The following is a 12,411-nucleotide window of genomic DNA, read 5'->3' as shown; positions in this document are numbered from 1 at the left end:
GTTGCTGGTTATCGATTTAATACTGGAACACTATTGGGTTCACTATACGGTGAAACATAATAACATGGCATTTAGCGATACTAACAAGTAACCAGTTACTACGACACGAGCGTACGAATACGTTCAGCAGCTTTTGTAATCGGTGACAGTCTTCAATGGGTCGTACGGGCAGATAAAGTTTCAAATCATCGGCATATACAAGTTTTACGCCAACGCCCAACAACAAATTAACATCGTTGAAAAATAGTGCGAATAACAGAGGCCCCATGTTACTGCCTTGTGGGACACCAGAATTATTGGTAAACTCAGTAGAGCAGCATTTGTTGAGTTTTACACGCAGAACTCTATTGCGGAAGTACGAACTCTGCTATACAGTAAACTTCTGTGACGCACCAAGCCGCGAGATTTTCTTTAACAATATGCCATGGTCCATTCGATCGAACGCCGCTTTCAAGTTAGTATAGATTGCATCGACTTGAGGCTTCTGTTCCATGTGTGTAATGCATGTAAACGTAAAATCAAGGAGATTCGTGCAAACAGATCGGCCGGGCATTAATCCGTGTTGATCGGTGGAGATATAGTTTTTTGTTCGGGACAAAACGAAAGTGGTTACAGTGCTAAAGTGCTCGCTGCTTAGAAGCAGCAGAGAGGTCACGTTATGCCACGATAATTCCTTACATTCCGAAGATCACCACTTTTGAGTACCGGAAATATAAAAAACTGCTTCCAGATAGTTGGAAACGCGTCTTGCTCAATCGATTTGTTGAATATACACTGCAAGAGATCAACCAGTACAGGTGCACATCGAGCAATAACGACAGATGGAATACCATCCGGTCCAGCAGAGAACGTCCGTTTCAATTTGTAGAGACCCCCCCCCACCATTTATCCCTCGGCACGGGTCGCATGACACCGTGGATTCGGGGTTTATCCATTCGTATTTTACGTTATAGCCATGAATAACAACTATTAAAGCCATCCTCCTTTTAGGGGCCTTGGACCCTCTGTTCAGGTTCCCACTATTTTTGGGTTCATTCGAACCTGTTTCTACCGGAATCCGTCATTTGCAGGCGGAGAATTTACACTCAGCATTCGAATGAGTGCCTCTTTCCCTCTCCGCCTACAACCCTAGTTTCCATCGGTTATCCAGTTTCCACTAAGGAAGTATCCCGGATCTCCGTGAACTCTATTTTAAAACTGCATGTATAAAATAGACCACGAGGTTCTGAAGCGCATCATTCAACCATTTGCCATCCGGGTGATTGCTATAATCTGTTCTGCATTTTTTTTTGCTATAATCGCTATTTGAGTGAGCGATATGCTTACTATTAATTTAATACGTGTCCTGTTGTATATAATGAATTGGGGATCGCCTTGTTCCTACCGGGCCTTTACAGGGTAGTTGTCCGGTACTCTTGCAACATGCCCTGCCCATTGTATTAGTTCAGCTTCAGCCACCTTTTGCATACCGGCTTCGTGATAGAGCTGTGCGAGTTTATCCTCCGTCTCCATACTTCGTTCTTCTGTACTCCGCCGATGATCGAGCTTAGCACTCGTCTTTCGAAAACTCCGAGTACTCGTAGGCCTTCCTCGAGCATTGTCCATGTAGAGAATAACCGGTCTAATGAGCGTCTTGTAAGGGTACACTTTGTACGGGGGCTTAGTCTGCTCGACCGTAATTACTTGTGAAGCCCGTAGTAAGTATGACTTAAAGAATTCCGCTGATGATCCGCATCTGAATCTCACGACTGGTATCGTTGTCCGCTGCTACCAGTAAACAAGGGACAAATTCGTCGACTACCTCAAACTTATCACCGTTGATCATCATACTACTGTCCAAGCGGCGTCGGTCGCCCTCGGTTTCGCTGCCTAGCTTTATTTCAGACGTATTTACTTTTAATCCAATCTTTTCTGCTTCGCGCTTTAGTCTGGTGTACTGTTCAACCATCGCCACAGATTTTCTGCCGATAATATCCATGTCGGCAGACGAATTGACCAGATTTTTTGTGTTGTTATCCGCTCAGTTCATAACATCTTGTAGCGCTATGATGAACAGCAGGCATGAGGACCATCCCCTTGACGAAACCTTCAGTGTGATTCGAAGGAACTTGACAATCCATCCGAATTCCGAACACAGCACTGTGTACCATCCATCGTAGATTGAATCAGTTTGATGAGCTGTTCTCGTCCATGATTTTCCATAGTTATTTCCGGTCGATGGTATCATATGCGGCTTTGAAGTCAACGAACAAATGGTGCGTGGGAACTCTGTATTCACGTGCCTTTTGGACGATTTGTATTATTTGATAGTAAATATTTGATCGGTTGTAGACCGACCTTCGACGAAGCCGGCTTAATAAGTTCCTACAAATCTGTTCGCAATTGGTGATAGTCGGCGGAAAATGTTTTGAGACAGCAATTTGTAGGCCGTTCTCGATCGCTCGATAATTAACTGTCAATCCCTAAGGATTGATTTGCAATTTAACACAAAACAAATTTACAACGCGAGAGCACGAAGACATCCAACATGTTATTTTCAATTGGATGCGGAGCAACGCACGCAGGGTACATCCTAAAAAAAGTCTTGGGCTTACACCATCTTTATACATTACCCTTCCTTATCGACAGACTTCGCAGCCGGCTGTTAGAGTAGGGGAACTGTGGGTAAGACGAACAGGTTAAGAAGAACAGCTAATATAATATAGAGAACTTATGATTTATAAAACCTAAATGCAGTTTACTTTAGTTCAATATATTGTTTTCAAAAGCAGCTAGTGAAATATTTAACAAAAAATGTTTTTCAATGTGTATTTTGAGTATTAAAAATTGTCCGAAAAAGTGAACATTTTTAGTGCTGCGGATGAAACGGACAATGTGTGGGGGTAAGATGGACAGGTATTGTAAATCGCCCCAACTAAGAGCATATTATTATTTTTGACCCTCAACAAATTGAATACGTAAAATATGGTAGTGTAGCGTGCAAAAAATGAAGGGGGCAGTCCATCCCCTCCCACTAAAGGCAGCCAATAGAAAATTGTTTGGCAGCGGCAATATGAACAAGCATTCCAAAAACTGTTTCATGCCCGGCCACTGCTAATTTGTTTGAAGTTCACGTTTGCCGGTTAAATTTTCATTTATATGCTTGAGATATCACCAAGAAGCAAAATCAACCATTTTATTATAATACTAGAGGACCCGGCGCGCGTTGCTACGCCATTCTAAAAAGGGGGTCCATGCATAATCCTGAAGATTTGATTAATTGTAATCTTGCAACCAAGAGCTTTCTTTTTGACTACCCAAGATATTCCTAAATCATGCAGCAAATTTCTAATCCAACGCATCAGCATTTGTGACTCGAGCAGCCCAACGTAACAATTTGGGTTTTATTACCAACCCTTAAAATGGTAATGTTGGCAAAATCGTAATAAAACATTAGTGCAATTCAATTGAAACCAGTTGAAAACTGGTCAGAAACCATAAACTTAGTGTAATCTCAACATTATTTTCATCATATTTTCATTCCAACAATGTATTTTCTCTTCAATTTTCTTTTTAAAATAAGTATTATATTATCTTACTTTTATTTAATTTGACCCATTATCTAGGCTTCACCGATTTATTCTTAACAATTTTGTTCCAAATTTATCTTATATTTTAGTATGAACGGCAACACTCGCGAGTTTGATTACTTTTTGAATATTGCAAACAATTCTGTTTAATTTGTATGAGAGCCCTCCCCTCTTCCAGAGGGGAGCGGAATCTCAATACGCCATAGAAAAAAAATTCTGCCTCCAAAAACCTTCACATGCCAAATTTGGTTCCATTTGCTTGATTAGTTCCCGAGTTATAGAGAAATTTGTGTTTCATTTGTATGGGAGCGCCCCCCCCCCCCCTTCTAGAGGGGGAGGGACCTCAAACAACCATAGATGAAATCATGTCTCCAGGAACCCCCAAATGCCAAATTTGGTTCCATTTGCTTCATTAGTAATCAAGCTATGAGGAAATTGTGGTTTTATTTGTATGGGAGCCCCCCCTCTTCGAGAAAGAAGGATTCTCAATCTACCATAGAAAAAATTTCTGCCTCCAAAAACCTTCACATGCCAAATTTGGTTCCATTTGCTTGATTAGTTCCTGAGTTATAGAGAAATTTGTGTTTCATTTGTATGGAAGCCCCCCCCTTCTAGAGTGGGAGGGGTCTCAAACATCCATAGAAAAAATTATGTCTCTAGAAGCCCTCACATGCCAAATTTGGTTCCATTTGCTTGATCAATAGTCAAGTTATGAGGAAATTGTGGTTTTATTTGTATGGGAGCCCCCCCTCTTAGAAAAAGGAGGGTTCTCAATCTACCATAGAAAAAATTTCTGCCTCCAAAAAGCTTCGCATGTCAAATTTGGTTCCATTTGCTTAATTAGTTCCCGAGTTGTAGAGAAATTTGTGTTTTATTTGTATGGGAGCCCCCCCCCCTTCTAGAGGGGGAGGGGTCTCAAACATTCATAGAAAAAGAATCATATCTCTAGAAGCCCCCACATGCCAAATTTGGTTCCATTTGCTAGATCAATAGTCAAGTTATGAGGAAATTTTGGTTTTATTTGTATGGGAGCCCCCCCTCTTAGAAAAAGGAGGGTTCTCAATCTACCATAGGAAAAATTTCTGCCTCCAAAAACCTTCACGTGCCAAATTTGGTTCCATTTGCTTGATTAGTTCCCGAGTTATGAAGAAATTTGTGTTCCATTTGTATGGGAGCCCCCCCTTCTAGAGGGGGGAGGGGTCTCAAACCATGCTAACAACATTCCTCACATCAAACGCAATGTGTATGCCAAGTTTCATCAAAATCCGTCGAGCGGTTTGCGAGTCTATACCGGACACACGAACAGCATTTCATTTTTATATATATAGATGTTCATTGACCATCTTACCCACACTAGCAGTTGTCCATTTCACCCCATCATTGCACATTTTTTTAAAGCGTTCACAATTTTTCATACGCAAATGAAATTACGTATTATTTCAATGCAGACGTTGCTTGAAAAGGTATACAATCGAAAAACTTCATGCTATGGGCAACATTTTGGAATTAAACCACTCAAAAAGCTTAATTTCGATGAAAAAAAAATTACATCCAGACGCAGAATCATTTCCAATTTTTAGTTTTTCTGTACTTTATCAAAATTGGAAAGTTCTAAATGATGATGGAAACGTTCAGACATCATGAGATAGCAAGATGGTTGGATGCCCATCAAAACATTTACGAATTTTAATACTTAACTAGTAGAATCAACCACCTGTCCGTCTTACCCACCCTGTTCGTCTTACCCAAAGTTCCCCTACAGGAAGATTACGGGTCCAGTGTAACAACAATCCTACCGACTCTATCTAGCAAGCACCGCCTAGCCGAGATTCGAACATACGACGACTGGCTTGTAAGACCAGCATCGTACCTCGAAGCTAACTGGGCGGCTTGGGTACATCTAGTTCAATGTTTTCCGAATCTCAAGTCAATGAAAATTTTTCCAATGTAATAGAAATAGTTGATATGAGAACCCACATACCATACCGATACCATAAATCATTCAAATTCAACAAATTGCAGCATAAAATGAAATCTCATAGAAATGCTCGGGTTATTACAAACACTTCTAATGAGGCTAATGTCATTTTCAAAGCGAGTGTGTAAAACAAAATCCTTTTTCATTCGCCGTTTGTATACTTGACATTTACCGGGATTATTTAGTAGGCTAGTACGTATAGAATCTTCTTATTGTGGTGGCAACAGGTTGGATATCGCGTGAGCACTCGAATAATAGCACTTTCGTTAAATTGGCCGTGAAAACTGGTAGTAAATTTGCTGTGAAATGGGACCGTGACAGACTTTACCAGAGGTACGGAACGTCCGCCGATCTAGTCTGCTGGCCTGGTGGCCTAGAAATTGGTACATGTGGTTGGTGTGTTACTTACTTATCATCAGCCCTTCGCGTCATCTTCACCACGCATTGTGCAATTTTAAGCCAGTACTTACTTTCATAACCAGTGCGGTTTGAGTGCTGATTTCTTCGGATAGTGGTACCTATGAAGTGCGGTAGTCCGGTAGTTATGGCATGGATATAATTATTCCAACAACGCAGAGTCTCGGCTGATGGAGACGCCATGCAGTTGAACATTAGGGCCATCAGAATTTCGCATACAGTGCTTTTTGATACGATTTACACAGATGACCAGGTGATTTGTTTATGCCTTTCAAGTCACGTTTATTTGTTTGCTCATGTCTGTTGTGATTTCAGTAACTCACACGCTAGAGCATATTTTTATTTTTGCTACGAAGTAGCAAATTACCTCCTTAATGGGTAGCACTAAAATCGTCGCCGCCGGAGACGGACGGTCTGTTTTCCTTTATAATATTCATCTTTCCCACCGACCGCGACCGACGACGCAGCCTGCAGCGAACTGCGAAACTTAGGCCCCGGATAAATTGATTGTTGTTTGTTCGAGTCGGTGCACCGACTGTCCGGGTGAAAGAGAAACGACAGTTTCATAAACATAGAAGATGAAAGGAAAATGTGTTGTAATAGCATAATTGCCGTGCTGCGCCAAGCCGCGCCGTGGGCAAAGCCGGCGCGCGGCGCAGTCAAGCCAAGAGGTCATTCGAACAAACCTGGTTTAGTGGCTTAGTGTGCTACAGTTGTTCGAGAAATGACGAAGAAAAGGGAAGGGCTGATTTGTGACCTTGAGGTGCTTGAGGGCTAGGTTTGACTTTTTAAGTGCGATACCGATTTTAGATTTTTGTCTGATTCTTATCAATCAATTCGATTGAATCATATAAAAATTAAAATTTGATAACTCTGCTCTGATGAAAATCTGTTGATGTGAATATCGAATACATATCAGAATAAAGAAATGACTTCAAGATTATCGAGGAATTCCAAACGATTCTTCGATGGTGATGAAGAAAATATACTCGAGTGCCATAAAATTAGTAGCTTACTTAGAAACCTGCCCACAGAAATTCACTATGATAATGGAATGAATGTACTAAGGCTTATAAAAAGTATCAGCAATTGAAGCAGCAATTGAATTGGTCCGATGATTCTACTGAAGTTTATACCGTTTTCTACAAATCATTAGACGATTAGCTGCAGCAGACGAGATTGGGTGCTGTTTAAGCCATCGAATTTACTTTCTAGAAGCAAAGAAACAAGAAAAAACAGACTAAAGGAAAAGGTAACACGGAATAGAAAAAGATGAAAAAATGGGAGATAAAAATTGAAAACCGGAGGGAAAAAAGGAGCCAATAACAGATTGAACGTAACAGAAAAGACGGAGAACCGGGCATTAAAAAGCGGAAAACGGGAGTAAAAGGGAAAAACAAGACCAAAAACAAAGAGGAGGTTTGACAGAAAGGGAGGGAGAACAGGAGAGACAAGCAGAAAAATGACAGAAAAGAACGAAAATGAGCACAATCTGGACAAAAAAGCAGGAAAAATGGAACAGAAAAGTAAAAAAAAAACGAGAAAGGAGAAAAAGTGATAAGAAAAGGAGGAAAAGAAAAAGAATTTCCAACAATACAATTAAGCAATGAGGACAGGAAAATGAAAGCGGAAGACAAACGGGATGAAGCGAAAAAGGAAAACGTGAAAGAAAAGGAGGAAAATAAGGACCTAATAAGAGGAAGAATGAAACAGACGCAGACGAAAAAATAGAAAAGGAGTTAATGGAACAGAATTAAATAAGATTGGAAAAGAGTAAAACTGGGCCTGAAAATGAAGAGAAACGGAAGAAAAAATATGAAAAAAATGAGGACAGAAATGAGCAAAATTGGAAAATCAGGACTGAAAAGAGCGAACAACGAGACAGAGAAAAACGGAAAAACGTGAAGGAGTAAGGGGAGTAAGGGAATACGGGACAGAAAAGAGGGTAAACGAGACAAGAAAGGGAAGGCGGAACAGAAAACAAGAGAAACTAAAAAGGATAAGGAGAATAGCGAAAAAAGAACACCGAAAACGAAGAAAACGGGAAAAAGAACTTAAACGGAAAGAGAAAAGTGGGACAAAATAGGAAATGGAAATGGGACGAGAAAAGTGGGATAAAAAAGGAAAAGATAAACAGGTAAAACGAACCAAAGAAAAACGTGAAACTGGATAGAAAAAGATGAAAAAGACGGAGATACAAATACCGGAAACCTGAGAGAAAAGATAGCCAAAAACAAAATAAACGTGACAGAAAACAAGACCGAACGGACCAACATAAAAAACGAGATGGAAAGGAAATAAAAAGAGTTAGAAAAAATGAAGGGAAAAGAAGGAAAATAGGAAGAAAATTACCAAAATATGAGTGAAAAAAAAGAGACCCGTGAGAAAAACAGAGAAAACGAAAGAAACAAAATGAGAAAATCTAGAGCAAAAACCAAGAAAACGGCACTGAAATGAATAAACAAAGGATCAAAAAGCAGAAAAACGGAACTTGAAAAGAAAAGGAACAGAAGGAATGGAAAAAAGGTGTGAGAGAGAAAGACAAAATATGTCAATCTAAATTTCAAGTGAAACGCCATGTCTAATTTTGTACCCATATCCAAATTCTGATTTAATGTCCACTGTCAAAGTTAATTTCGAGTCCAATTTAATTCCAATTTAAAATCAAATTCAAACTCTCATTTCAAGTTCGATTTCTAGTACGATCCCAAGTAACATTTTGGGTTTTATTGCACTCTTATGATGGCATTCAAGACCAAAATTAGTCTTGAAAACTGCCATAAGAGTACAATAAAACTCACATTGTTGCTTGAATGTTATTTGAATGCCAGTTTCAAGTTTAATTTCAAATATTAATTCAAGATTAGTTTTAAGTCCAGTTTAAATCCGATTCACACTCAATTTCAATTTTGGCTTCGATTCCGAGCTTAATTTCAAATTTAATTTCATATCCAATTTCAAATAATTTCTCTTTTAAGTCCGATTTAATGTCTAATTCTGGGTCAAACTTCTATTCCAAATTATTCCACATTTAAGTTCAATTTTAAATCCAATTTTAGGTTCAATTTCCTCTGCATTTTTAAATAAGGCAATTTGTTCAATGTCAAGTGCAATTTCAACTTTCAATTACAGTCCAGTTCCAAGTTTAATCTCTAGTCCAAATTAAACTTTGAGTTTAAATACTAAATACTAAGCGGTACTCGATAGTCCGGAGTTTTCAACTTAATCGGCCGGTATTTTTACGCTACATTTACGCGATATTCCAGGCCAAAATATTCTTCTGGAAGGTCGGGTGCCCCACCTTTCGTTTATGTCTGGAAACTCTAGTGGCTACAGTTGGTCGATAAATGAAAAGGAAGGGCTGGTTTGTGACCTTGAAGGATGGTTTTAACATTTTAAGTGCGATACCGATTTTAGATTTCGTTTTGTTTCACTAAAAAGTGGTTTACCGTTAACAAGTGTAGATTTAGTGCTACACTTTCAGTTCAATTTTTGTCGATCGTCGTCCTTTGGGCCGCTCACTTTTTGCGCCAAACTGCAGAAGCAATTTCACTTTGCCAAATTGATACATTCTCCTTGAGCAAAAAATCATCAGAAAACCTTCTAGCAGTAGCATGAAGGTTATCAACGTTTCACTCTTTTTGCGTACCGTATTGAGAGAAAAAATGTGGTACCGGTCGGCCTACGGGGGCTTCCAGTCAATTCACCTAAAGGAGTGATAAAAAGTGAACAGTTCATTCGAAACAAACGTAACCGCCGCAATTTCACGGGGGGCTACCCCGGGTATGGTAAATCAATAACCTGTCGACAGCCAATAAAGCAATCATCAATTTGATTCAATCTTAAAAACCTTCCAATCTACGAGTGGAAAAAAGGGGATGTCCCAGACGACGGTTGTTGAAGAAGTTCAGCAAACCGATGATCGCAGGTTAATGGATTGCCCTCCTCACAAATGTACTGCACTACTGTGCAGTGCTTCATTGAGGAATTTACGATCACTGCGAAGACGACACACGGCGGTTTCGATTCACGTTCGCCTCAGACTGCAGCATCGCAGCCTGGTGCCGATGATGGCGGAAGGTAAACTTTATGCGGCTGGGCTGTGCGGGAGATGTCGACCGAGCGCAGTGTGTGAATTGTGCTTTACCGCCGTTCGAGAAGAAGAGATGCGTGCCGGTAAATGAGACCGTGCGGCTGCTGCATCGGTTGTACGGATTGCGAAGCGCACATAATCATCTTACTAATGGACGTACCTGATGGCGCCCCATGCCGCAGCCGCGCGCTGTCGGGGCTTTCCGCAAAGAATGCGCGATTTGTTAAATTTGATTAAAAATACAACCTCATATGTTACAGGTCTTGTTTTCCCATTTTCAACGGCGACCGACGTTGACGGTGATGGTTCAAGCAACATTCACTTTTTTTTCGCTGACTGTCCGTAGTTTTTCCTGTTACGCAGCGACCCATCTATCCGCCGCCATTCAATGGCAATGGATTGAGCAAGACATTTCGGACTCCTCGCGATCTATGGGCCCCGCAGAAGAAAAACTCTACCGTTGTGGATTACGTAACTAAGTTTATTGCCTAGGCGATTTATTGAAACTACTTATGAAAGAAGAAAAAAAAACGTTTCTAACCGTGCTTCCTCAATACAGGTTGGACACGTAAGCGTCTTGAACCACCTTCAAAGGGGCACTGGTTGTACTGGAACACCGGCGGCACTTCTTCTTGGCTACCGGGACTGACTGGCTGGAGTAACCGCTGAGACCAGGATTCTTGATGGCAACGTCTTCCAGCAGACCGACGGTGCTGCTAACCACGCTGTGTGGCGTCGTACTAACGTACGTAGCTTCCGTTGGGAGTACCTTGACTAGTGGAGCTACGGTAGTACTGACAACTGGCACATAATCGGCGGACGCAACATTGATCACTCCCAGCTGGTTTCCGCCACTGCTGGAAAAGCTGGAGTATCCGGAATTTCCGAGGTCGACGTAACTCTCATATCCACTGGCGGCTTGTCCACTTCCTTGACTGAAGCTGCTGTAACTACTACCACTGGAGTAACCGTTGCTGCTGCTGCCACCGCCGGAATGAGATGAGGATGTGCTGTACACTACCGCAGGTGCAGGTGTGCTGCTCACGTAGGAATAGCTTGGAGTGACGGGCTCTTTCACAGGGGCAGGTGTACTACTGACGTAGGAGTAACTGGAACCAGACGATCCGGATGAGTACGCGCTGGACTGCTCATTGCTCACGACACTCAAACTGGCGCTGTCCGAATGGCTTACTGCGGGAGCAACTGTTGATGCAACCAATTGCACCGATTTGTGTTCATCCTTGTTTCGGTACTTGATGAAGTAAACTTCGGGTTTGTTTTGCTTTGCCGGCTCCGGTGGCTGGAGGATTACTTCTTGCTTCTGCTCAGGCTTCTGGTGCAGGACGTAGACGATTGTCTTCTCTTCGTTCTGTGGTTGAGGTGGCAAAACGACAGACTTTGGCTGTGGATGGTTCGGTGCCTTGATGAAAATGATCTTATAATGGGTCTGCTTGTGGGCAGCTGGTTGGACTACTCGAGGAGGTTCGTATTCCTCTTTGTCTTCCGGTGGAACATGAACGTAAACGTGTTTGTAGACTTCTTCGACTGTGGACTGTGGTTTCACCCAAATACTGGATTGTTGCTGGTGATGATGTTGGTCCAACAAAACCGACGGTTTTGCCGGTTGCGTGTACTTCCAGCCGCTACTGGATGCTTGCTGTTGCACATTCCAACCGTGTTGTTGCTGCTGTTGGTAAGAATGGCCGAGCTGGTGTTGAGTTGAGAAGGTTACTTGCGTCTTCAAAGGCTGGACAACCGTAGTTTTCAAAGGAAATTGGTACAATTGGGACGGTTGCTGGTTGGGAACTGGAGCGTACAACGGTAAACTTTGCTGAAGAAACACTGGAGGTTGCGGCGCTGGTTCTTCACAGTCGTCACTTTCTTGTGCAACACTTGACGGAACCGACGGAAAGTACAATGTACTGCTCACGGCTGGTGGATTGTAATGATATCCATCCGGAGCGGCACTGGCCAAAGCCAGCGCACCGAACAATAGCACTAACTTCATACTAGTCTCTCAATCACTTAACATATGGCACTAGACGAACACCGATCGCGCCCTAATCGAATCGAAATTACGAATAACAAGGGACATTCGAAATGCTCCAATTTTATAGACTTCGACTCGGAAGGACAACAGCAACGACTTGTCGGTTCAACAGCCTCTTTGCGGCGTGAAGTGCGGCAGTCGCAAGTCACCCGATTTGCTACCCATGCAAAGATTACATAATCGTTAACCAAAACCCGAAACAATCTGCCAAACCACAATGGCTTTCGTTGTCGATCGGTTTTCGTATCTGGATCACTGTTGCAGGTCCTACCCAGAGCGTTAAATGTACATAAACATTCAACCC

General features: G+C 41.7%; 1 protein-coding gene across 1 annotated transcript; it reads right to left on the bottom strand.

The window, feature by feature from the left end:
- Positions 1–10,607: 10,607 nt before the first annotated feature.
- Positions 10,608–12,065, bottom strand: LOC128739319 (uncharacterized). The gene has a single exon (XM_053834797.1). The coding sequence runs from the start codon at positions 12,063–12,065 to the stop codon at positions 10,608–10,610; it is 1,458 nt and encodes a 485-aa protein (XP_053690772.1).
- Between the last annotated feature and the right edge of the window lie 346 nt (positions 12,066–12,411).

This window comes from Sabethes cyaneus, chromosome 3 (genome assembly GCF_943734655.1).
Source record: "Sabethes cyaneus chromosome 3, idSabCyanKW18_F2, whole genome shotgun sequence".
NCBI lineage: Eukaryota > Metazoa > Arthropoda > Insecta > Diptera > Culicidae > Sabethes > Sabethes cyaneus.
Note: the sequence above shows the minus strand (reverse complement) of the source record. Positions and strands in the feature narration are given on the sequence as shown.